At 48.4% G+C, this 26,004-nt stretch overlaps 1 protein-coding gene across 2 annotated transcripts in view; it reads right to left on the bottom strand.

Annotated features, from left to right (window-relative positions):
* Positions 1–278: 278 nt before the first annotated feature.
* Positions 279–26,004, bottom strand: part of UBQLN4 (ubiquilin 4) — a 153,778-nt gene continuing 128,052 nt past the window's right edge. For both annotated transcript variants that reach the window (XM_085639568.1, XM_085639567.1), the window contains exons 8-11: positions 9,937–10,020; positions 9,329–9,444; positions 1,997–2,186; positions 279–1,226 (exon numbers count right to left, since the gene is read on the bottom strand). In XM_085639568.1, coding sequence (XP_085495694.1) covers positions 1,074–1,226; positions 1,997–2,186; positions 9,329–9,444; positions 9,937–10,020 — 543 coding nt within the window. In that variant the 3' untranslated portion in view covers positions 279–1,073. The remainder of the gene's footprint in view (positions 1,227–1,996; positions 2,187–9,328; positions 9,445–9,936; positions 10,021–26,004) is intronic.

Genomic DNA, 26,004 nt, shown 5'->3' with positions numbered 1-26,004 from the left:
CATCAGCTGTTATGTTGTGGTATTTCAATTTGGCAGTTTTCATTGTGGTGACAGACCACTATAAAAACCTGACATAGGAAAGTGACCTGTCGGCTGGATCGTAATTGTGAAGACACTGCCAAGACAAAGACTTAGATTGGTCTGCATCATCTTTTCCAGAACATGCCAGCATGTGTTATAAAAGAATTGCTGATGTCATGCCCATAACAAACTTCTATCCCTTTTCTCTACTTCTTCAGTACAAAACTTTAAAACTAAAAACATAACGCTGCACTTGCTTCTGGTGCTCCACTGCTCTATCATGGTTTATTGTTATCAGCGAACCTTAAAATCCGAGTGGCAAAACAATGAACTAAACAGGGTCTGCAATTGACTGTGGGATGAGCAAAAGGTAGACTTGAGAGCTAAGCAACAGGAGGTTAAGCTGTTCTATGTCTGAAAATTGAATCCAGGTATCTCGGAGGTGGATAAGATTGTCATTCAACATAAATATGTACTGGACAATTACCATTTCTTAATGTGACACTTATCATTTGCTATGTGCCTACAGAGTACAATTCACGCACCTGAACCATCCTACTGGCCGAGCAATCCACTCTCCCGCTTTCAAGAGGATTACTAGGCTTATGCATTTCAATGATTTGTTCCAATGTCTGTGCAAAACTGAGGATGAGGATACTTTCAACATTGCTACCAAAAAAATAACCCAGAGCGAAATAGACTGTTCATTATTTATACAGTTAAAATCAAACTACTCAAAAGACAACTGGTCAGGTTAGGACTAGTTTCTATGCCAGTTATGAAGTAGAGTCCTGGGGTACATCTGGGGCAAAAGAAGGAGGATGAAGGTGGAAAAAATATGCAGCTGATCAATCTTCTTGGCCAATCGCCGGGATCCTGATCCACACGGAAGTAAACTGGTAAGCGTTTCAACATGAAATCTTAACTTAGGAGGAATGTCGGGATTAAGCCGGATTTTATACACGATGGGCAGCAGTCAGATATCGTGGCGAGCGAAACAGAAGCAACCTTCCAGGCAGGGTCCTGTGCACACAAGTCGGTGAGGCCACAGTTTAGGAGGGCTGAGAGCCCAGCAGTCTCTCAATAGCGGCATTGATGTCTCCACCCGTGGCTATGAGCGCCTGGAGGTTCGCTTCTCGGTTGATGAATCCCATGGCGTTCAGCTGGTCCAGCTGTTGTTGAAACCGCACTTCTGGAGTCTGTCCCTAAGGATGGAGGAAAAAGCGGTTGATCACAACGACAACACAGGAAGACTAAAAGCAATCCAAAATTCCTCTTAGAGCATGAATAGGATTCTGCTATGACATTAATGAGATCATTCACACCACGCAGGTTAATATAAAAGAACAGATGCTTGTGCCGATTGTGCAGAGACTAAAGGGAGACACTGGTAGGAATGGAAAAAAAAAAAAGAAACAAATGCGTCAAGCATGCATTACCCTAAAACTACTCTTTACTGGTGTCCTCTAATAAAGCGTTGGCTAACTACTGTCTAGGAGGGCAGAATCATTTGCATGATTTAATCATAATAAAGATACACAAGTCAAAATACAAAACTGAAATTAAAGTTCAGAATTGTACTGGGAACACCGAGATGGTACTGTGATTGACAACAGTTTATGACAGTAAAGAATATGGTGTCTAACGCAACATTCATCCTTCAAAACTATTTTTGTATACATAAACCCGCAGAAATCTACCAGCAAGTGGATAACAAAGATGCCATTGGCATTCCACAGAACGGTCTACAAAGTATAGCACGTACAGCGTGTGGTTTGCAAACTTTGCAATTTTCAACAAACACTGCTGTAGAAATAAAACACAATGCAATCAAAGAGTGGACAAAGTGCTTTTTTCCACCCAATTAATGCATATTAAGGACATGCATCATCAATAGTCGATTACTGCATTTCAAAAGCCTCCTCTGAAAGAAAGTCACCTTCAGGTGAGGAGGGAGTAAGCCTCATGTACGCACCTGCGAGCTCCCAGATCCCCCTGCTAAGAGCTGGATCATCTGCTGCATGAGCTGCTGTTGGGCAGTGGTACCACCAGCTGGCGATGCATTGGCAGGCGTAGATGTGGACGACGAGGACGACACGGGGTTCTCCGAATTTGTGCTTCCTCCTGTGGAAGCAGGCATTCCAGGCACTCCAAATGAACCAAAGCTGAAATTGCAACCCCAGAAGGTTATTGTGGTGTTGCCAATGAAGACCAAACCAGCAGAGTACTACAACTTCTTTATGGACAGTCATGTACAAGCAGTCACTTTTGCCTCCGCCATAAAGCAAATGCTCACTAATCATGCCAATAGAACTCTTAGGTGGCTCTGACAACTAGAAAATAAAATAAAGGGTGAACGATTAAGAATACATAACACAAAGCCAACAAATACCTTTAAGTGACGCTAGCCGCACTCTAAATAAGAGGGATTGCGATGGTACAAGTAGCTGGGGTCGGACGTGCTACTCTGGCATTTTCCCAGTGGGCTGCAGGCTACAGGACTGATTTCAGAGTACGATGGGCTTTCATAAACCCACCACATCCCGTACTATTTGCAATTTTCTGCAACATGCGGCTGGCTTGAATACATTTTGGTTTACAGACTTAGTATTGCACATGTCTTCCAAATTAAAAAATAAATATGTGGATTAGTGTTACCAAAAAAAAAAAAAATAAACAACTCTAAATGTGCTAAAAATGTCAATTGTTGGATTTGGACGTATTGACTAAAGCTATTGTTTTTTGCTTTCTAGGAGACTGAAGTTTTCAAATTAACAGTGAAAGAGGTGGACCTTTTTTAGGTTGTTCTAACGATTAAAAAAAACAAAACTTCTTTCTGGCAGAACAGGTTCTCTCTCCTTCTCCGCTATAACAATTTAATTTCCACCTCTGCAATGATAATATTTTATTCTTACAGAACAACTATGCATTCCTCTGGATGTATGATGCAGCCAAACTATAGGAACTCGGATGCCAAGTCGAGAGGTACAACTGATTTAGATGTAGGTGTCGAAGCTGGGTATCAATCCGAAAACCGAATGGGGGCATTTTAAAGATTAATAAATAGGTTAGGTATGGAACGCTTTTTGTGAATGAGTGTCTGAGCTGGCCCTGTTGCTAAGTGCGAAGATTTGGCCTGGAGCTTCTTGCGGGGATTGACTTACCTCTCCAGGCTCATCAAGTACCAGACCTGTCTTTCCCGGGATAGTGCTTCTAGAATGAGGGTCCTGGACACCTGCCTAATCTTTCTTACTACGTACGGGATGTGTACGACAGGAGGAAACGTATAGGCAAATATCCCCAAACACAAGATCATCTATACTGCATTGCCCCAATACTACGGTTGTGGGTAACCTGGAGGTGAAGTTGGAGCATTATACATTTTCTGGAGTGGCAAGCAGGTCAATGGTCGGGGGTTTCCCACCAATGCTAGAACTAGTGAAGTATTTCTGGGTTGAGTTCCTACTCATGGACATGAACAGGTCCAGAAAGTCATTCTGCACTCCCAGCAAATGCTCAACAGATTAATGTTGTTGCCCATTCCCGAATCTCCTGAGCCAGTGCACAAAGATGAGATGGTTCTTCATTCTTTTAAATCTAATATACATATGTCATTTTGTCCAATTTTATTAGGAGTGTTTTGCCCTGAATGTGTTTGAGGAATGCTTTGAGGGTTAAACGGATGGCTAGCCATCCTACGCAATTTATGTGGTATCTGTGATCCTGGGGGGCCTGGTTCTTGTACGGTCATTTCTTGTACAAGAGCACTCCACCCCACAAGAGTCCATGGAGATGCCTACTTGCAGAATGGGTATGACTAATGAGAGGTTGTTGCTACTGCATCTCAGGAATTGGTTGTTACCAACACTAGATCATTCCAGTGTCCTCCTGCTTGTATCCTTTGCATCGAGAAGCAATCATGAAGTCCCTAACTCTTTTTGGGGTGGGTGGCCTTGAAGGTTCGAGGCCTAGTTAATCATGAAAAACAGCCTGCATTTCTTCAAGTTACTAATAAGCACTGGAGCCAGGGGGCTTGGTAAGGATTTGTCCAGTGTCTGGATAGATGAAGATATTCTGCTTCGCATAAAGGACCTAAGAGAGATTCTAGAAGATAGACTTGTCGGTGATGCCAGATTTTAGCATTGGGGGGCAGCAAGGGGATAGGCTGATGGTTTTCCAAATGGTTTTGATATCAGTAGTGGTGTGGCTTTCTACATCTAGTTTAACTTCTAGAGGGCTTTTTCGGTGCTCGAGCTGGTATCAAAGCGGAATGCAGCTTGGTGTCCTTAGATAGGGCTTTCAAGGGCATCAACCCGGACTCTCAAGTTCAGGGAGTGGTGGTCAGGGGATCAAAACCTGAAGGTTTCTGCTGCTGTCAGCTCAACTCTGGGCTTGAAGCCGGACTCCCACGAAAGCGGTGCTCTGCCTCTGTTGAAGAGCTTTTCAGAGGCCCAGACTGACCCTATGGCAACAATGTTGCTGAAAAGGTGTGCACGCACGGTGGCAGAAAGTATAAGGGTCAGGTTCAATCTGATATTCGTGCTTGGATGGAGGCTGCAACGTTTTGTGACAAGTTCTTGCAACTCCTCTTCTTCTGCTTTAGATGCCTCTTGAGAAGATGGCCTCTGGCCTCTATATTCCCTGGGCTGCAGGAATGCTAGGAGTTCCAAAGACTTCTACCTCTGTGATGAAGGGTCTTCAGCCCCCAAAATTTCAGACGTTAAGAGGATTCTTGCCACTGCATCTTGTGGTGGACCCACTGCTGTTTGTTCTAGTAACAGAGGTCCTTCTTGCAACGGAAAGCATGGCAGGCGTCGCAGGTCTCTCAGTGGGTTGGCAGGATGCACAGATTACAACCCGCTTGCTTGTTGCTCTAGGGCATTTGGCATTACAACTAGGGCAGAACTGGAAGGGTATACATTTCATACCTTTTCTCTAGGAGCAGTCGAAGAAATAACTGAGAAGACTTGATGTCCATCATTTACCAAGGGTTGAGCCACAAGGAGCAATGTGTCAAAGGGTAATGGCCAGTGACCATATGGTCATAACTCCGGGGAGTTTCAGGAATAAACTCATGGTGGCACTCGTGGATTTGTCCTCATAGCGAGCATTGAAAGGAGATTAGCGGTCACCAAGAAAACTGTTGTGGAAAGCGTTGGTCCCAGGACTGCGATGTGGAAGGTCAGAGCCTGATGGTGGAAGAAAGCCTGGAATGGAGAAGGTGTCCAGATGCATTATGGACCAAGGGAGGAGTTACAACTCTTGTGACTTTGGCGTCTTCAGAAGCAAACAAGTTGCAAACGTCTGGGACCAAGATTTAATGGAAGGGGAGTGCAGAGCATGTGTATCTAAAGCCACACATGCTACGAACACATGAATATATTACATACAAACTCCGATGAAGCGTTCAGCAGAAAAACATTGGCATCGTTAGCTGAATAAGAAAAAATGAGTTCGACAAATAGTCAGGGAAATCATCAATCCCAGCGTATGCACACAATATATTATTTAATGGTTACTAACGCAACAGTGAGATTACCACCGCGTACATGGTTGTCCAGGTCAATGTCGCATCGGTAATATTAGCACTACGTACATGCTTTCAGTGATTGTGAGAAAGTGCCATCTTTCTTGCATGGTATGCCCTCACTTTTTGCTGAATGTACTTTGACTGAGTGTGCCCTGGACTCCTGCCAATCAGGTGCCCAGGGCCTATGTTCCTTCCCTAAAAACCTAACACCCAAATTGGCAAACCCTGACCACATGTCAGCCACTGGTAAATGGTACCCTAGGTACCCAGGGCCTTGTGACCAGGGAAGGCCTCCAAGGGCTGCAGCACGCATTGTGCTACCCTTAGAGGCCCTGTACCCTAACACACACACACTGTCCTTGCAGGCGGAGTGTCTGGGTACTAGACAAAACAAAGTGTCGACATAGCACACATCCCTGTGTGCCATGCCCACCACCTACACTGCCCTGGCATACATCAGCCACCCCTCTAGCTGGGTGCCCTATGCCAGTGGTGTGGGCGCAGGAGCCCTGTGCCCCTACAGTACCCAGGTCCATTCCTGGGCAATGTAAGTGCAGTGCTGCGATTTAAGAGTACATGGTGCTTAGAGCTCGTCAAACACGAACTCCACTGCACCATAATGGCAACACTGAAGACTGAGAAGTTTGGTATCAAACTTCTCAGCACATTAAACCCGCACTGATGCCAGTGTGGAATTTAATGTACCAAGAACCCCAGAGGGCATCTTAGAGATGCCCCCTGAAACCTAACCTACAATCCATGTCTGGTCTGAGAGGCTGCCACACAGCAGACATGTTGCTGGACCCCTGGGTAGGAGAGCCCCTGCCCCCCTCCCACAGGAGAGTGGCAGAATAGGGGGTGTAGTTATTGGTTGAACAGAGTAACGCACTCCTTGTTAAAATGAAGTTAGTTGGATGAGTAATCCGGTGGGTGGTGCAATCAGGTAAGTCCTCCTGAGTAAGAGGATGATTATATGATGCAAATGCACTTTCTTAGACTAAGAGAGTGTCTCCCTCATGCACTTGAAGAAAAAGTTCAGTAGTTAATCTTGTGATATCCGAAGTTCTGATTTCAGTAGTTAATCTTGTGATAATCAGTTCTTCGGATATCACAAGATTAACTACTGAACTTTTCTTCGAGTGCATGAGGGAGAATAGGGGGTGTACCCACCCCAGGACAGGGACCCATTGGTCTCTGCCCTTTACCTACCTGTAACGCCCCTAAATCTAGTATTTAGGGGCACCCTGAACCTTCCTTCCCCAGATTCCGAAATACAAAGAAGAGCAAGAAGAAAGAAGAAGACCTTCCTTGCAGCTGCTAAGAAGAGGAAGACACCAATTGCTTTGTCCCCAGCCCTACCGGCCGGTCGACCCTCGAGCCTGCTCCAACCCGGCATCTCTTGTGGCCAGCAACCTCACAAACCCCGGAGGACCTGGCTACCTTTTGGCTCTAAGCCCCTGGGACTCCCATGAGTAGAGGCTCTACTCAAAATCTGCTTCTAATCCCTGGCATCAGCCCGAGACCGCGAACCCTTCACACTCTGCACCCGCCAAGCCTGGCCTGTGCCGGAGTCAACTAAGACCACGAGGACTACGCCACGGCGACTGTGACCCCAAGTCCGGCACCCAAGGACTTCCCTAGACTCTCCTGACGACGCCTGCAGCCTCAGAACCAGGTGCCCCCCCCAACCGCGATCAACAGAGGGTAAGATTTCCCGACACCAAAAGGCACACCTGCACCCTATGCCCCGCGGCCCCCTATGCCCGGCGCCCCCTGTGCCCAACTCCGGGGTACCTACCTATCCTCCAACTACCCCACTTACCTCTCGAAGTGGTGGCGGCACCTGAAGAATCTTCGTCCCCGAGCTTGCAGTCTTTCTAAACCGGAGCTTTCCCATTGAAATCAATTGAGCGCCCGAAGGCTCAAAAGCACCCTGCACCCAGCTGGCAGTGTAACCTCTACACCCATCTACTTCCCCATTTTCCCTGAGCAAGTGACCAGGAGCCCAGATCCCACAGCTGCGTGGCCTGCTAGTCAGCAGCCACCAACCAAGGCCCCCCTGCCTCCCATTGGATAACATTGGGCCTAACTCTCTCTGCACCCGGCTGCCCCTGTGCCACTGAGGGTGTAACAACTGTACCTACCTGACCCTGGGAGACCCCCTGAGTCTATGCCCAGAACCTTAACCCTGCCAGTCGAGTACTTACCTTAAAGCCGATAACTCAATTTTCTCCATAGGGTAACATTGACTGGTTTTTCCTGAAATTTCTTCTAAGTGTGGACTTTTCAAAACTTAAAATATTCACCAAAAATCAGCCGAGTAACGAAAATACTCACCTGCTATTAGTTGAGCTCCCAGTGCTGGATCTTGGCACCCAGCACTGACTAACAGCAATACTCACAACCGTACTTACCAGTAACCCAATTTTCTTCCATAGGAAACCATTGACTGTTTTTCTGTGAAATTTTTTCTAAGTGTCGATTTCCGCAATCTTTAAATATTCTTTAAAAATCGTATAGATTGTGAAAACGTAATTACTTACCTGTTTTGGATAAAGGTCCCAGTACTGAGTCTAGGCACCCAGTACTGGATTACAAAAGTAATGAGAACATACTATACCTGCAACTTCACTTTTCTTCCATAGGGAATCATTGACTGTTTTCTATGAAATATTTTCTAAGTGTCAACTTTTAAAATAGCAAAATATTGTCTAAAAATCATAACCGTAACTAAGTCGACTTTCATCACTTGATTCTAAGTACTGACCCAGGACTGAATCTAGGATCCAGTCCTGGAATCTCAAAAGTAATCCTAAAAGTAATCTGTTGCAAATAACTTGAAATTTCCATTGAGCTCAATGCATGATTGTGTTTAAAATAGTGTTGCCTATTGCAACCACTTCTAACTTTCTACAAAAGTCAATTGCATATTGCAAAAGTATTTATATAAAGTAACTCATTCTGAGAAAGTATATTTTAATACCTATTGTTGGTTCTAAAATAAAACAAGCATATATTTTTTATATATAAACCATTGGCCTAGAGTTCAGTTATTGAGTGTGTGAGACCATTTGCTGACTGAGTGTGTGCAACAAATGCTTTACACTGTCCTCTGATACTGCCTTACTGCTCGACCAAGCTACCACTTTAGAGAGTAAGGTTATATCTAACTTTAGCCTCTGCCAAACCTCTGGGGGCTGTGGACTCTGTACACCCTGCACCTACTTGGGAACAGTATATACAGAGCCACTTTCTCACAGTGATCAATAACTAAATACAAAGCCATCACAGCTCCACAAGGTGTGCACTCAGATTATTAGGTTTCTGAGGTCAACACTCCTGGACATGCTTTCACCCATATGTAGTGGGTTTCTGCCATTATCACTGCAGAGTCACTTCTAGAAATCAAAAACAGATAATGGAGCCCACAGATAATGGATTGGCATGCAAAGGTCAACAGTGCATCTGAGATCCCCCGTGCAGGATGTGCTTTTACAAATCGATAATACATTGGTAAAATCACTCTTGCACAGGAAGAGGTCAGTAGTACATTACTAACACCAAGATCAAACGTTGTAGCATTTTAGATGTAACACAAGTCACGCTTGAGTTACTGGTGCTTGCTGTACTGCCCTTCTAATGAAAAAAACTCCTAGTAACAAAATGCAAGGCAAAATACAGGCCTGGAAGAGCTACTCGCAGCTAAAATGGGACAACTTTAAAGTGCTCCTTTGATCACCTACATGAGAAGTGCAACTACCAGGAGTCAGCTCTTACCTTGGTACCAGCCCAGGTGCCTCAGTCTGCAGCGTTTGAAGTCCCTGCTGAATCTGCAGCAGTGCCTGCATCGCACGAGGATTGGTCATTACCGATAAGGATTCTGGATTCTGCATCTATGAAGCAACAGGAAAGAGGATCGGGGTTTCCTTCAGTTTCAATCAAATGTCTACAAACTAATCTAATGGGCTCTTCTGTGACAAAGAAAGGAATATTAAATGGAGCAACACAGGGGAATGTACACATCCAAGAGTACAGCATTATGACTAAAAATATCACAATATCCCGTTAAAAAAAGGACACAGTTAGCAAATTATTTAATTGAAAAATTTCTTTTAAAGGCACTTCCAGTAAAACCAATAACAATAAAACAATAATCAAGTTAAGATTGAAATAAAGCATAAATGTAGATGTTACAATTTTGTGAGCAAATAAAACACACAGTAGACAACTACCATCCAAATAATACTTAAAGAACATCTACCACAGACTGAACTGTCTGGATGGTGTGCGAGGAGCAGCCGACCTATTTAAGTAAAGTTGGCCAGGAACAGATATTTTATATCATGTCTAATGCATGCGTTCTGTCAGACTGAATCGTTCTTTACCTGCTGAAGAAAGACAGGCAACTGATGTCGCAGCTGTTCCTGAAGCTGAGGGTTGCCCGCCAACAGAGGGTTGTTCCCCATCATCTGTTAAGACAGAAGCACCGTTAGAAACAAAGAAGAAGAAAAAATGCATTATAACTGAAGTAAAATGTTAAATGACTTTAATGACACCTGTAAGTCTTTCTAGGAATTTGCAGAAAAGATTTAAACAGTATCATAAAATTATTTGCTGGCACCAAATGAATAGATAAAAGGATTAAAAACAACCCAGAAAATATGATTTAATTAAAGTACGAGTTACTTACCTTCGGTAAGTATGCATCTGGTAGAGACGATTCTAGCCGCAGATTCCTTCACGTATAATTATCCCCAGGCGTGAGACTGGATCCGGAAACTTTTTGCCACAGCATCCCTGCGTGCCGGGGGCGTGGCGATATCACGCGACTCCGCCCAGGCGTCATCCGCATACGTGACGTCAGCGAGGTCACATAAGACCCGCCCCGGCGCGCCCACGTCAGTTTTCTGCGGAGAACTTTTCCGCACCACAACGTGGAATCACCAGATAAACAACTGTGGAAGCATGGGAACAGTGTGCGAAGAGCAGAAAAATTGGAAGGAAACGGCGACTAACAACACCACCAGAGTAGTGCCAACACCGCAGAACCCAAGGGCAGGGAAAGAAGAACAAGCAGAAACCTGGCAGTCACCCTGCCAGCACACAGACAACCTCCCATCCCTGTGCCCCGGAGGCAATAACATGCGTAAAAGTCATGGCACACGTAGGAAAACCACCTCCCCCATCCTGAGCAAGGAATGGGACCAGTCCCAAGACAGACGGGGACAACAAACCTCCAAGCCACCCCAACCTATAGGGCAACCACCCACAAGGGACAAGGGCAAGACAAGGCCAGAGGACCCTTAATCAGACGATAGCAATGGAAGGAGGGGAGGGAGGACAGGGATAGAAAGTAATCACCCCAAAACCTTGAGTAGCCAGAGCAGCAAGGCACCGGAACCCCACCCTTCAAAGGACCAAAGGAGGAATGAACCTTCCCCAGACGGAGCCACCCGTCAAGAACAAGGACGGCACTCACAGGAGAGACAGCCCCCCACCGGGAGGGGGAGTACCGAAGATCAACCCAAGGGTCCTCGCAGAATAGGGGAGGAAGGGTGGGCCGTGAAGGAATCTGCGGCTAGAATCGTCTCTACCAGATACATCGTTACCGAAGGTAAGTAAATCGTACATCTGATAGACTACTAGCCGCAGATTGCTTCACGTAGAATAGATACCCTAGCAATACCCCCTGGGAAGGAGGGTCTGGGAAAGGATCCCAGCCGCCATGCAGAACAGAGGGCCCCAAAAGGGACCAGATCTGTGGACCAGGTAGAACCTTGCCCCTGCCAGGCCAAGAGAACCCCACAAGCAGGACCCCACCGAGCCCAAGGGGATGTAGGAGTGAAAGAAGGCTGAAGAGGCTCGTACACTCACAGCAGAGGAACCAAGGGCAAAGAGAGGCCGAAGCACCCCACTCCCCCACAAGGCAACATAGCTTCCACCCAATGCCAGGACAGGAAGCGGAAGAAAAGAAACAGCCTAGAGGGCCCAAGGAAACCAGGGGAAAAAGGGCAAACCCATTCCAGATGAAGAACAGCCTGTCAGCCAGAACAGCGCCGGCAGTCAAAGCCAGAAGCAAGAAGAACAGCCTGAGGCCCCAGGAAGGCCGAGGAGGCGATGCCCGGCAAGGGAGACACAGGATCATCCCAGACCTCAGGACAGGAGCAGGAAGAGGAGGAGATGCCCGGGCACCACTACAAGTGGCCACGCACACGACCTCAGGAAGCAAAGCAACCTACCTAAACGCCATGGCGAACAGGCACCCAAAGGCGACCAGAACCCTCCAGCAGAGCGCAAGCCATATGACAGCTACCACTACCCCACATAGGGTACGTTAAGTCCCAAGAAATGGGAGCCATCTTTGGAAGAACTTCCGCAGCAGAGGAAAAACCAAAAGAGCCACGGGGAAAAAAACACCCCCGCAGAAGGCTTGACAAGCAGCCCAAGCAATGCAGAAGGCCCAATCTCAGGGTCAAGCCTGCGCAACAACTCCTGCAGAACCACACACAATCAACACAAGGGCAGTCCAGCAGCCAACAATGCCAAAGTCCCAAGGAAGGACGTAACGGCCAGAAATCACACTGCACAGCCAGAACAGCCAGCTTAAGAAGGCCCAGAATCAACCTAACTCATAAGTCATTAAGGAGGGGACGGAGGAGGAGGAGAAGGATAAGGAGGAGGAGGAGGAGGACGGAGCCCTGCCAAGAGCCTTTGGATGGCGGTGTCGGCCAGGGCATGGAACAACAGGCTGCCATCAAACTGAAGGTCGATGAATCGCTCCCGAATATTCTCAGGGAATACTCCGTCCCGAAGCGAAGCATGGCGACGGAGAGCGACTAAGGAAGCCATGGCCCGGCCTAGCACCTCTGAGATTTCCAGAGCGGAGCGGAGAATAAACGCCGCAAGCTCCCGGCCATCCAATGCATGATGCCGTAAGTCCACCAGGCCCGACTCCTGGGACGCTGCAGATCCCAGAGACTCAGCTGAGTCCCACAAACAGGAGGAGGCCCTAGCCAGCACACACAAGGTGTTAAGGGCTGGTCGAGGCGAACATGTTGCGTCCCCAAGAGTCCAGCCAGCGGGCCTCTCGGGGCGGTGAAGTCAACAGCGGCAGCAGGGAGGGAAAGGAGTCTGCAAAGGGGGCTGGCGGCTGAGGGGTGAAGGGAAAGACACGCTGGGTCACACGGCGCCGGGAGGTGCCGGTGCAGAAGATGCTGAGGCACCGGGTACCCTGTGGCAGGATGTCTCCAAGCCCCCCGTCAAGGAAGAAAGGAGCGAACCCTCAAAGGGAAGTAAGATTTCCCTCCCACCAGAGCCCTGGTGGAGGACCTCCAATAGATGGTCCGCCGGAAAGTGAGCCACCGGGTCACCCATGCGCAGGATGCCCACAGCCGTGGACACCGCGTGAGCGAAGGCCGCACCCACCTCCGTAGGGCCCTGCGGTGGAGAAATCGGCTACTCCGTGGGCGACGGCTGCAATTAAGGCGGCCGTCCTTGAGGCCAAGCGTGGAGGGCAAGGGCCAGACATGGAAGTCAGAAGGAGCCGAAGAATGAGGGACCTGCCGCTCTTCTGACGAACACCTCTGCCCCAGGAAGGGCGGGGAGCCTCACTTCGACGTCGGTGAAAAAAGACACCACACGGCGACCAGTCTCCGGGGAGGACGACACCAATATGCATGCCTCCGGAGAACAAGGAGCGTCCGCAGACGAATCCGCAGCACGACCCCTGCGCGGAGCCGTAGAGTCCGCTGCTTAAGGTAGGACGTCGGCGCCAGCCGGACAAAGGACCTCCAAGTCACCCCGCAACGGGGACCGGAGCGGAGACCGGAGTAGAGCTGGAGCCGCACCAGCCCGGGTTGGCGCCGGAGTGACGCTGACCCGATCCCTGTCGAGGCAGCCACCTGCGCAGGGGAACAAGACGAGCTTGGGGAGTGGCACGAAGCCCTCCGACAGCCGCAGCCCAGAACGAGGCGAAGTTCGCTCGGCAACCCATGTGGCGGCGCCAGGGACGATTCAACCTCCAACTCGCCTTCCGACGAGGTAGCCACCTGTGGGGAGGGACGAGAGGGGCCCGGGGAGGGACGAGGGGTCTTCCCTCTGCCTCGACCCAGAGCGGGACAAGGAGGGTCCACCGACCCCAGTGGCTCCGCACGGTCCAGCTGCCTTAGACAGGACCACCCTGTCGAAGGACCAAGAGGGGCTCGGGGATGCGACCTGAGCCCCGGCGACCTCCCACGACACCACAGGGACCCCCGCGGGAGTTTGTGGCGAGGCAGAGACGCCGTGGCCTGAAGGAGGTGCCCCAGACGAGCCGCACCCCAACAGTACCACATCCTCCAAGCCTGGATCCGAACCAACCAGGGCCGGAGCCACCGGCGGCGCCGCAGAGGGCCCTGCGCAGAGCGAGGGATCTGCCGACGCCCCAGGAGTGGAAGGAGGAGGAGACGCTAGCGAGGCCTGCAAAGCCTCCGCGTATGTCTCCATTTGGACTCTCGACGCCCCAACAGTGGGAAACGGTGGATAGGACGACACGCGGGGCCGCATCACCCGTGGAGAGTCCACGCCCCCGGGAGGCCGGAAACCAGCCCCCGGGGACAAACTGCAACACTTACCCACCGGGTAGCGACGCTCACGTGACATCGGAGAAAGGCGAGGACGACGACCACTGCAGAGTCTGAAGCCGCCCGCAGAAACAGACCGAGGGGAGGACATCGACATGGAGAGACGCGCAGAGAGAAGTTTCATCCGGCGCTCCCGCCGCGACTTCGGCTTCAACTGTTGGCACTGCGTACAGTCTGTGGGTCGTGATCCTCCCCCAAACACCACATACAAATGACGTGAGGGTCCGTCGCCGACACAAGATGCCCACAAGACGTGCAAGTCTTAAAGCCCGAAGGCATTCGCACACTGTTCCACTAAAAAATGGAAGACAAAAGGGGCCCAACAGGCCCGTAGCAAGGATCGGATCCGCGTTGCACGCGGAAAAGGAAAAAACTGACATGGGCGTGCTGGGGTGGGTCTTATGTGACCTCGCTGACGTCACGTACGCGGACGACGCCTGGTCGGAGTTGCGTGATGTCGCCCCGCCCCCGGCGTGCAGAGCTGCTGTGGCATTAAGTTTACGGATCCAGTCTCACGCCTGGGGATAATTCTACGTGAAGGAATCTGCGGCTAGTAGGCTCTATCAGATATGTAAGAATGGACTAAATGAAGTTAGATATTTTCAAAGAAAGACTGATACCAGACATTGACATTTGTACTCAGACACGTTTTATATAGGGCGTACAAATGGCATGTGAGCATTTCCAAGTCAAAAACACCTCCATCCAAAATCTATTTGTTACACCACAAAAGACGTCCCACGACACCCAATGACTTAATTAAATATTTAATACACAAATGTGGGTTTGAATGAGAGTAAAATGGTTTTAAAACTTAATATGTAGTTATATGATTTTATCATTCAACCCTTATCAGTTTTAAGTTTCAACCTCCATAAGGCTTTGTTTATAATGCCTACTGCTCTACGCGCTTTAACCACCATCTTATTAAACTAAAAGGGGCATTGCACAAAGGATGAGACTGGTAGAGATCTAGACTCGTGAAGATAATTGTAGCAATAATTGCAGTGAAGATTTCCAACTAACAGACAAAAGCAAAGCTCGAGTTTCATATGGCGTCACTTGGAACAACCGATGCCGGAAGTCTCTTGCATACAAATACTGATCTAAAATGTTGTGTACTAAAAAACATGATTGCATTAAGACTCACTGAGCAAATGTTGGACCATAAAGTTTTATCCATGAATATAGGACATTTTTTCGCATGTGTTTATAACGCATGCCATAACGCGGTCGTTACAACGACCGCGTTATTTCGCATACCGTTACAACGAAAGTCGGAACAACGACTTGCTTTTATGGGGCAGTGGATGTTGGAATAGTATAATTTACTATTCCAACTCCAGTCTGTGCGGACACTAGGGAAGGTGTTGGATTTTAAATCAACACCGTCTGCCTCCTTAACGCAAGTCGTTGTCCCGACTTGCGTTGTAGCAGTATGCGAAATAAAGCGGTCGTTGTAACAACCGCGTTGTCATGCGTTGTAAACGCAAGCGAACTAAAAGCCGTTTACCTTTATCCATGGTTCACATCTTAATCTTTTTTAAACTTTTCCATGTAGCCAACGCGTTTCGTCCCTTTGCAGACACTTCAAGGCTTTTTAGGTCTCGGCTAGCGAAGGCTGCGCTTGCGCAGTCTCGCTTGCGAGAGATAATGACTTGGAGAAGAGGGGCTTGAACCCGCCCCTCTTCTCCCCTGTTCTCCATTGGCTGGCCTCTTGAATGCTGGCCAGCCATTGGAGAAGAGGTCCGTCATTCCGATTAGGCCCCGTCCTTTTCGGATCGGGGGGCGTGTTTTTTTCAAGAAGTCTAATTATCTCCTCCAGCCAATGGCAAGAGGAGAACACGCCCCCGAATCCGAAATGGCCGCTGCCTTTCTCCGAGGCATTTCTGCTTCGCCTCGGAGAAAGGCAGTGGTGTGCTTAGGCAGTGGTGTGCTTGTTTTTTTATCCACCTTAAAGCCCTGGATAGGCTTCAGCATGGAGTGCACGGATTTAATGTCTAACTGATAACCGTCCATTTCTAGGGTTTTGCAGCATTTTCGAGATATATTGAATATGCTACTTACCAGTATGCATCTGTTCTTGGCATGTAGGGCTGCTGACATTCATATCTGTGCATAGATCGCCGCCTAGTGTTGGGTCCGGATGTTTGCACGTTGTTGTCCTGGAAGAGTCTTCGAAGTATCCTGAGATAGGTGACTCCTCCCCTGGACCACAGTGCGCATGGGCATCCTCTCCATCCTCAGATTGTTTTTCGCCATTGTGGCAGTGATGGAGTAGATACAGAAAGTGATGACCATGCTATACAGGAATTCTGAGAGCTGCAGCTGCTACAGGCGCCGGGGAGGAGGGTGGGCGATATGAATGTCAGCAGCCCTACATGCCAAGAACAGATGCATACTGGTAAGTAGCATATTCAGTTCGAGGCATGTGGGCTGCTGAATTCATATCTGTGCATAGAATATATAGCAGTACCTCCCATTAGCGGCGGCTACCAGTGCCAGCTGCAGCGGTCTGAAAAAGAGTTTTGAGAACAGCCTGTCCTACAGCTGCCTGCTGTTTTGATTGCACATCTACACAATAGTGTTTTGTAAATGTATGTGTAGTGGACCAGGTGGCTGCTCTACATATATCATGCAAAGGAATGTTTCCCAGGAAAGCCATGGAGGCCCCTAACTTACGTGTTGAGTGGGCTCGTGGGGGAATCGTTAATGTGCGTTTAGCTTTTTGATAGCAAATTTGAATACACTTAACGATCCATCTGGCTATACCTGCTTTGGAGATGGCGTTACCTTTGTGGTGTGGGGCAAAGGCAACAAAAAGTTGTTTTGTTTTCCTAAAGACTTTAGTCCTGTCTATATAGTACATGAGGGCTCTCTTTACATCCAGTGTATGGAGTGCTCTTTCTGCGACAGTTTGTGGGTTTTGAAAGAAAACAGGCAGTTCAATGGTTTGATTCATGTGGAACTGCGATATCACCTTGGGCATGAATTTGGGGTTGGTACGTAGTACGACCCTGTTGGCGTGAACCTGTATGAATGGCTCTTGAACGGTTAGTGCCTGGAGTTCACTAACTCTCGTCAAAGAAGTGATTGCCACTAGGAAAGCTACTTTCCAGGTGAGGAATTGAATCTCGCATGAGTGTAGAGGTTTCAAAGGGTGGACCCATCAGGCGTGTGAGGACCAAGTTGAGGTTCCACATTGGAGCTGGTGGGTGGCTTGGAGGAATTACTAGTTTGAGTCCTTCCAAGAATGCTTTGATGGCAGGCACTCTGAATAAAGAGAGGTGCTGCCTGTTCTGGAGATAGGCTGATATTGCGGTCAAATGGACACGTATTGAGGTGTACGCCAGATTGCATCGGTATAGGTGTAAGAGGTAACAAATTATGTTTTGGATGGATGCGTCTAGCGGGTTAATGTCATTATTGTTGCAATAAATGACGAACCTTTTCCATTTGGCTGCATAGCAAGCTCTGGTAGTGGGCCTTCTAGCTTCCTTAATGATGTCCATACAGTCAGGTGGCAGGTTTAGGTAGCCAAACTCTAGGACTTCAGGAGCCAGATTGCCAGGTTCAGCTGTTGCGGATCTGGGTGCTGAATCTCTCCATGGTTCTGCGTCAAATGCGCGGGTTTGATGCGCAGTCTTTGATGCGGCACCACGGAAAGTTCGAGAAAGGTGGTGTACCATGGTTGGCGTGCCCATGTTGGAGCAACTAGGACGAGTGTCAGTGAGTGTTGTCTGAGTTTGCGTGCCACCAGCGGTATCAATGGTGCTGGGGGAAAAGCGTACGCAAATCTGCCGGACCAGTTCATCCATATCGCATTGCCCTGCGACTGTGGATGTGGGAACCTGGCGGCAAAGCTTTGGCATTTTGCGTTTTCGCTTGTGGCGAATAGGTCTATCTCTGGATGACCCCACTGTTGGAAGTACGGTTGGAGCACTGACGGATGTAGCTCCCACTCGTGCATTTGGTGGCTGTGTCTGCTGAGCAGATCCGCCATCTGGTTGTCCTTGCCGGGGAGGTGTTCCGCCATGAGGAATATGTTCCTCTGAATGGCCCACTTCCACATGCTCTGAGCCAGATGAGACAACTGTGGAGAGTGTGTTCCTCCCTGCTTCTGTATATAGTACATGGCAGTCATGTTGTCCGTCCGGATCAACACGACTTTGTTGCACAAGTGTACTTTGAATGCTTTCATTGCCAGGAAGATTGCCATCAGTTCTAGAAGGTTGATGTGCATCTTCTTTTGCTGTATTGTCCATAGTCCCTGCACTGTGTAATTGAGTACATGAGCTCCCCATCCCTGGAGAGACGCGTCCGCTGTCAGTATTATTTGTGGAACAGGCTCTTGGAACGGTCGGCCCTTGCAAAGGTTTTGTGGATTCCACCAATGCAGAGAGTTGTATGCCCGGCCGCTCACCAACACTAGGTCTTTTAGTTGCCCTTGAGCCTGATTCCATTGACGTGCTAAGCACTCCTGAAGCGGGCGCATATGTAGTCTCGCGTGTGGGACTATGAAAATGCAGGAGGCCATCATGCCTATCAGCTGCATGAACACTCGCGCGGGAAGGGAGTGTTGGGGTTTGAACTTGGAAATCAGCTTTTGTATGCTGTTGATCCTCACTAAATTTGGCTGAGCTGTGGCTGCCAGAGTGTCTATGGTCGCACCTAGGTACTGTTGTACGTGGGCGGGTTGGCGATGTGATTTCGGGTAATTTAGTGAGAACCCCAGACTGTGAAGAAGGTGAATGGTGTGGGACATGTGGCTGGCACATTGCTGGGCTGACTTTGCCTGAACAAGCCAGTCGTCCAGGTAAGGGTAGACGTGAATTTGTTGCCTCCGTAGATGTGCAGCCACAGTAGCTAGGCACTTTGTGAAAACTCTGGGTGCTGTTGTCACGCCGAAGGGAAGAACCTTGAATTGGTAGTGCTGCCCTTGAATAGTGAACCTGAGATATTTTCTGTGTGAGGGGTGAATGGGTATGTGGAAATACGCATCTTTGAGGTCCAGCGTGGCTAGGAAGTCTCCCTATTTGAGCAGCGGGAGGACTTGTTGTAGGGTGAGCATGTGGAAATGCTGTGAGAGAATGTAGCGGTTGAGGGGTCTCAGGTCTAGTATAGGTCTGAGTGACCCGTCCTTTTTTGGTATTAAGAAGTACAGGGAGTACACCCCCGTACCTTGCTCGTGGACGGGCACGACCTCTATTGCGCCTTTTTCCAGCATACTTAGCACTTCGTGCTGTAATAGCGCTAAGTGCTCTGAGGACATAGGACGGTGTTTTGGTGGTATGGTGGGTGGAGTGGAGGTTAATTCTAGGCAGTAACCGAGTTTGATAATATCTTTGACCCACCTGTCCGTGGTGATGGAGTTCCACGTGGACAGGAACCTTTGTAGCCTTCCCCCGACAGGTGTTATGTGGTTGGGAGGAAGGGAGAGGGCGTCACTGTTTGTTCTTGGGGGAGGACCTGGTATTGCCGTATCCGCGTCCTCTACCCTTTGTGCTGGAGCCACGATATCCACCCCGGGTGTTCTTATCGTAAGTACTTTGTGTGTTGCCTTTGTTGAAGGTTTGCTGTGACCCCTGTCCTCTACCTGCTCCTCTATTTCCGGGGCGACGAAAGGAGCCACTCCGAAAGGACTGTGTTTGGAGAGCCCCCATGGACTTTGCAGTGTCTGTGTCCTTTTTAGGTCGAGGACTACCGGTCTGCCGAAGGCAGAACCGGAAGTCGGAAGATTTAATGTTTCCTAGAGTGGCTATTTAGCCCGCCTCTTTTTGCTTCTCCTCCATTGGCTGGCTTCCTAAACGGAGGCCAGCCATTGGAGGAGAGAGCCGTCCCTCCAAATAGGCTCCGTCTTTTTCAGATTCGGGGGCGTGTTCCTTGCTGTTCTTTCCACTTTTTAGCCACGCCCTTTTGAACAACAGGAACACGCCCCCGAATCCGAAAAAGTTTCGAAGCTTCCATCCGCCATTTTTGAGCAATCACGCGAAGCTCCGAGTGCGTTGCGGCGGCGCCGGGCTCGGGAATCCTGTGCACAGCTCCCAGGTGCAGCCTGCTCCATGCCCGGCTGCCCTGTGCGCATCACAGACCGACAGCCTCCTCCCGAGGATCCCGGTGGCTGCGCTCCACCCTCAGCCCGGCCGCTATCTTCCAGTGCCGTCCGCGCCGCGGCACACTAAGCACCTTAGTAAACATCAATTGGCTGCTAATGGCTTAGGGGGAAGACAAGGAAGGAGTGGACATTACTGAAAGGAACCAGGGGACGTGGGGTAGCAGCCTCCGTCAGTGCGATATGAACATTGGTCTGCATGAACAGAAACCACAGCAGCGAATGCTACGTAAAACCGTAGACTGGAAGCAATCGATATAGGAAGCGGAATGGAGTGTAAAAGTCGCTTGAAATGCTATGTTTACCGCTTGGGATGCGCGGGGGGAGGGCAGAGGTAGTTGTCTGTCATACTATGTATTTAGTGCTGTTTTCCGTGTCTTCTTTAAGTTTATAACACCGGCATTACCAAATGACGTAAAACAATAATTTTATAGCTATTAAAAGCTTTTTGGGGAGTAATCTGTAGTTCGTTTAATCCGCAGGCGCGTTCACAGGAAAATCGCAACTAAATGAAAGCGGTCCCAGGAGACTGAAACCCGGAGTTTGCTTTGCCAGAATTGAAATCCGCGACACCCAGTCTCTAGAGTGAATAAACGCGTCGCTGAGTTTCCTCACTCGCTAGATGCAAGGATGTGAGGGCGGGAGTTATCGCCCCTTCACTTAATAAATGGAAATGTGACACTTCCTTGCTCGGTGTGTGTGTGTGTTCTGTTCTGTTCTGTTTCTAAGAGCTGCTGACTTTGGCATATAATTGACACGAGAAACGGGGATGAGGTGCCCAAGAGCACACAGTTTGGTCAGTATGATGGGGAAGTAGAGATTTGGGTCCAGGTCTCGTGTTTGTGTGGTTTGCCCTAGCCTGTGCCCTTCTCAGCGGTGTTCACCTGTCGAGTCTGCGATCTGATAAAGTGAGCTCTTATGAGCGCCAGGGACACCCCGCCATTACACACACTAGACACGGAAGGTCACAAGCGATCCGTACTTGCCATGTGTGTTTGAGTACCCGCATAACACACTTGCAAGCCCCAGAAACTTAGCAAAGGCCCACGCAGGATGTGCAACCAAAGTCAGTCGTGTGCTCTCGTTTCACAAATCACTGTTAACAGATCACTTTGACCAGCTGCTTTTAGTGAAGTAACGGAATACTACAAGTCCCAGAATGCACTGATTAATGACATGAAAGCCGATGTCTCAAGGCATGGTGTCAAGTTGGCAACTCTTCCAAACCTCAGAAAACAGCATACATGGCTCCCAAGAGCTGCTGCTGGCAGCGTTGAGAGGGGGAGGGCTTCCTTGCAGTCACACCTTCATGACAATGGGGAGGGGGTGGAAATGGAAAGGGGTGTTTAACAATGACCTGTCACAGGCAGGAGCCGCGGGATTAGCTTGAAGTCCCGTGAAGAGGCCTGGCTGCTGAGGCCCCGGGAGGCAGGATGACAGATGGGGGAGGTGTGTGCCCACAGGCCGAGGCATGCCCCCCCCCCTTCCAGGGAAAGGTAATGCAAAAGGCTCTCTTCACCCCCAAGGCCCTCCCAAGGATGGGTCGTATAGCCAAGCGCCGCAGCTTTCTACTCGGCACCCCATTTATTTCACCACAACTTGAGCAAAGCGAGATAAAGTAGAAAATAAATATATATATATATATATATATATATATATATATATATATATATATATATATATATATATATATATTGTTTGCATGTATCCGGAGAAGCCTCCCCAGCCGAACGGGCTGATGGGCTCAGCGGACACTGGGACTGTGTGTGACCCCATTGTCACAGCAGGGCCGCTCGGGCTTTCATCCTCCTGAGGCTGATCAAATGAATACGTTTGAGGTGTAATAAACATCTGTTATACTGTGCCAAGAAACCCTCAGGCGCACGTTAGAAAAACACTATGTGAGACCCCACGTCAACCCCGGAAGAAAGCACTCACGAGGAGGGGGTGCGCAGGCCCGTGTCCAGCGCCTCCAGTCCTTGCTTTCAAGCACCCTTCTCGCCGCATGCTGTGCCAAGCTAAAAACTAGAATTAAAGGCCTCTGTGCGAGGCTGCAGATAAGGTTTTGAAAGGGGTGGATTTAATTCCTTACTTTTGGAAACTGACAGTAAAATGTTTTCTTAAGGATTAAATACCTCAAACCTCATTCCAAAGGGGAGCTTTTTTAAATGAGTAACGTTGACAAATGTGTGTTTAATTGATCAACCATGACTCTCCATTTCATGTAATCCATACTTCTTAGCTGGCACTTCAAGTAAATGAAAGAATTCATTTTTCACGTATAAAAAAACTAACCTTGTGATCCGACACGCAATAGTAGCGTGTTTTTATGTTTTTGCAGCTGCCCGCGGCTTACGCCTCCATCTTCTCTGCTTTGGTCACTACGGCAGTGCTGGTGGTGAATTGAGAAGAACTCTCTGTATCTCCTTCACTCACATTTCTTTTCTTTTTGTGTTCATTTGTTAGACCTGGGCATTATTGGATGTACCCACAGTAGTGCTTTAAATTGGCGCACCTATTGAAATGCTGTCCATTTTAAACACAGACCATTACTGTTTCAAAAACACAGGGCCTGACGCCAGGGTTCTCAGTCACAAAACTGTCAGTGGGCATGAAGGTACCCATTATATATTGCAATTGTAAATATCCAGTTTTGGACAAACGGCAACCAAGCATTTAGTCTAATTCTAAGCGCTCACAATCGTTAAAGGCCCAAGATCACACAACCTGATCTCCCGTATACATGTCCACACACACACTGCATCTCTTGCCTGTTTGTGCTGCTGCCTTTTGGTTGGATGTGTTACCTGTTATTGTGTTACGTTCAGATATATTTTTTGTACATAGTTTTATATAGCGCAAACTTGACCCGAATCGGGTTTCAGAGCGCTTTACATAGCACCAGTTGCATTACATGAGGACACATTCATTTTTGTCTCTGGGAGATTAAGTGATTTGCCCAGAATCACAGGATGTTCTGCGTCATTGCCAAGACTCGAACCCAGTTCCCCAGATTCGAGGTCGGACGCCCTAGCCAACGCTTTATAGGGCGCTACAAGCAGCACTAGTGCCATTTCTAAGCACTGCAAATGAAAGATGTCACTATTCTGTATTGCAATACATTTAAAGTTGAAAGGCTGAGTCTGCCTTCCCGGATTCGAAATCTTGATCTTCAGAACACCGCATTTGTCAGCAGGGAGCGCTCTGCTCACCGAGCCTTCCTGCAGGCTTTTTGCAAAGATGTTGTGTATTGTGGTGATGTTATGATGGTCCAGATTTGTCACGAGATATCGTGCTATTTGTGTATTTGAGTTAAAAAAAAAAATCTTTGACAGTTGGTGTGGCACTGGTACGCGGTGAAACCATTGAGAGCATATGAGTCCTTCAGTTTGTGAGCGTTCCATATATAGGAGGCGCGTGGCTTCTAGACTCCTACACAGCCGTACTGCAGACCGTGAGCATTGTATCGCAGTGTGTGATCTGCAATATTTGCCACACACACATGCAGTGGATCACACATGCGGTGGAAGCTCTTTTGATCCTATTGGAATATAGGATGCACAACCCAGGGTGTCGAGCGCAGGCCCGATCCACTGTATAGTTTCTGGATAATGTAATATGCAGGAGTTCAATATAGATTGTATATTATACGTTAGTGCTAGGTTTCCAGAGCCTGTGTTGACGGTGTTATATAGTCATTCTAGAAAAAAATTCGGGAATGTGCGTTTCATCTTCACGTGAAACACCGTTCTGGGTGCCAGTGGGCTGGGGCTGTACTCCAGGGGCGCCCTTTTACAGGTGACCATCAAGGGACGCTGACGAGCCCACCCTTTGGACTCAATTGGCTGTTGCGGAAATCCATTATAACGGTGGAATGTTCACATAAACAAATAGATGGATGCCACGCCGTGCCAACTGTGCCCACCCCAGCAGTGTGGATGACTCCACGTCCGTGGCATTCAGTTTGTGAAGTGTGTTTGTATAGCGGGCCGATCTTGCAGGCACCCAGCATTGGCACCGGATTCGCCAGGATAGGATTTCACGTACCAGTTTATCCTTTGGGGAAAAAAAGCTTTTAAACTATCACCCTGCAGACACAACATCGGCAGTCAGCACAGCTTCCCTCTGGTGTTTAATCATTCATTCATTCAAATGAGGGGAAGATGCCCAGGATACAATACGCCCCTAACCTGCGCATGCCCTGCTAAATCTGGAAGGCAGGAGTAAATCAAGTGCGCGCCCGTCTCACCCCCTCAGAGAGGAGTAAGTGCACGTCTGCCTAACCCCCACCCCCTTGAAGAGGAGTGCATGCCCGTCTCATCCCCCCCTCAGAGAGAAGTAAGGGTAAGTGTACGCCCGTTTTACCCCCTCAGATAGGAGTAAGTACACTCCTGGTACATTTGATCCCCTCAGCAAAGAGTAACTGCACGTCTGCCTCACCCCCTCGAAGAGGAGTAAGTGCATGTTAGTCTCATTCCCCCAGACAGGAGTAAGTGCAGCCTGCTGCTGCGCTCCCGTCTCACCAGAACACTCAGATAAGCATGTCGGTGCTTGGGTGCGGCGTGGGATATGCTGGGCGAATGGGAGTGAGGTGGAGCTACAATAACAAAGGACGTCACAACGCAATCTGACAGGGAAAGGTTAGTGGGAGGGGGTGAGAACTGATTATTTGGAAGGGTGGCAAATTATACTGTTAGCACACTGCTTTTTGTTTCCCACAGCTATTCTCTTTGTATTGGTTTTATTTTTCAATGCACTGAAAAAGAGGCAGCACAACTGATGGGAGAGGTTTGTGTATTTCCAAAACCCCGTGTTATCTATCGTTCTGTTTTACATATGACCACAGTTGCCTTATTTCACTAGAACACTTTTATTAAATAGGGATATGACCGCACTGTACAGTATGAAAAGGTACACGTAATACATTTCAAAAGTATGCGTACTGGGGTTGCAGCAATGGCTACAAAGCACAGCATCCACGTGTACGCATATTATGCACGGGCAGCCAGTACACCCTGTCTGCTGAGCCTCATCGCTCCAGATGTACTCATGAACTGATATTAAAATCTGTGGGCTTCATACTACACACAAGTCATTCTGAAAGATAAGATGAGCAATTAGTAGCTGGCATATATTCATAGTGAATAATAGGTTAGTTGTAAAATGTAATATCCAACGTGAAATAGGATTGAGTCCAATCACAAGAAAGGCCAGTCACAACATCACTCAATGCTTATATATCACTACCTCACAACATCCCTCTCCCTCACTACCTCACTCTTTCACTACCTCACTCTCTCCATCTCACTACCTCACTCTCTATCTACCTCACTCTCTATCTCACTACCTCACTCTCTATCTACCTCACTCCCTCACTACCTCACTCTTTCACTACCTCACTCTCTCTATCTCACTACCTCACTCTCTATCTACCTCACTCTCTATCTACCTCACTCTCCCTCACTACCTCACTCTTTCACTACCTCACTCTCTCTATCTCACTACCTCACTCTCTAGCAACCTCACTCTCTCTTACTACCTCACTCTCTATTTCAATACCTCTCTCTCTCTCTCTATCTCACTACCTCACTCTCTCTCTCTGCTAATGCAATAGGTATCACATATGCAAAAAAAAAGCTAATGCCAATAGAAATGACAATGCCATTTATTTAGGGATACAATAATGATAAAAAAATAATGAGCAATACCAATAGCTCTAC

Source organism: Triturus cristatus, chromosome 12 (assembly GCF_964204655.1).
Source record: "Triturus cristatus chromosome 12, aTriCri1.1, whole genome shotgun sequence".
NCBI lineage: Eukaryota > Metazoa > Chordata > Amphibia > Caudata > Salamandridae > Triturus > Triturus cristatus.
Note: the sequence above shows the minus strand (reverse complement) of the source record. Positions and strands in the feature narration are given on the sequence as shown.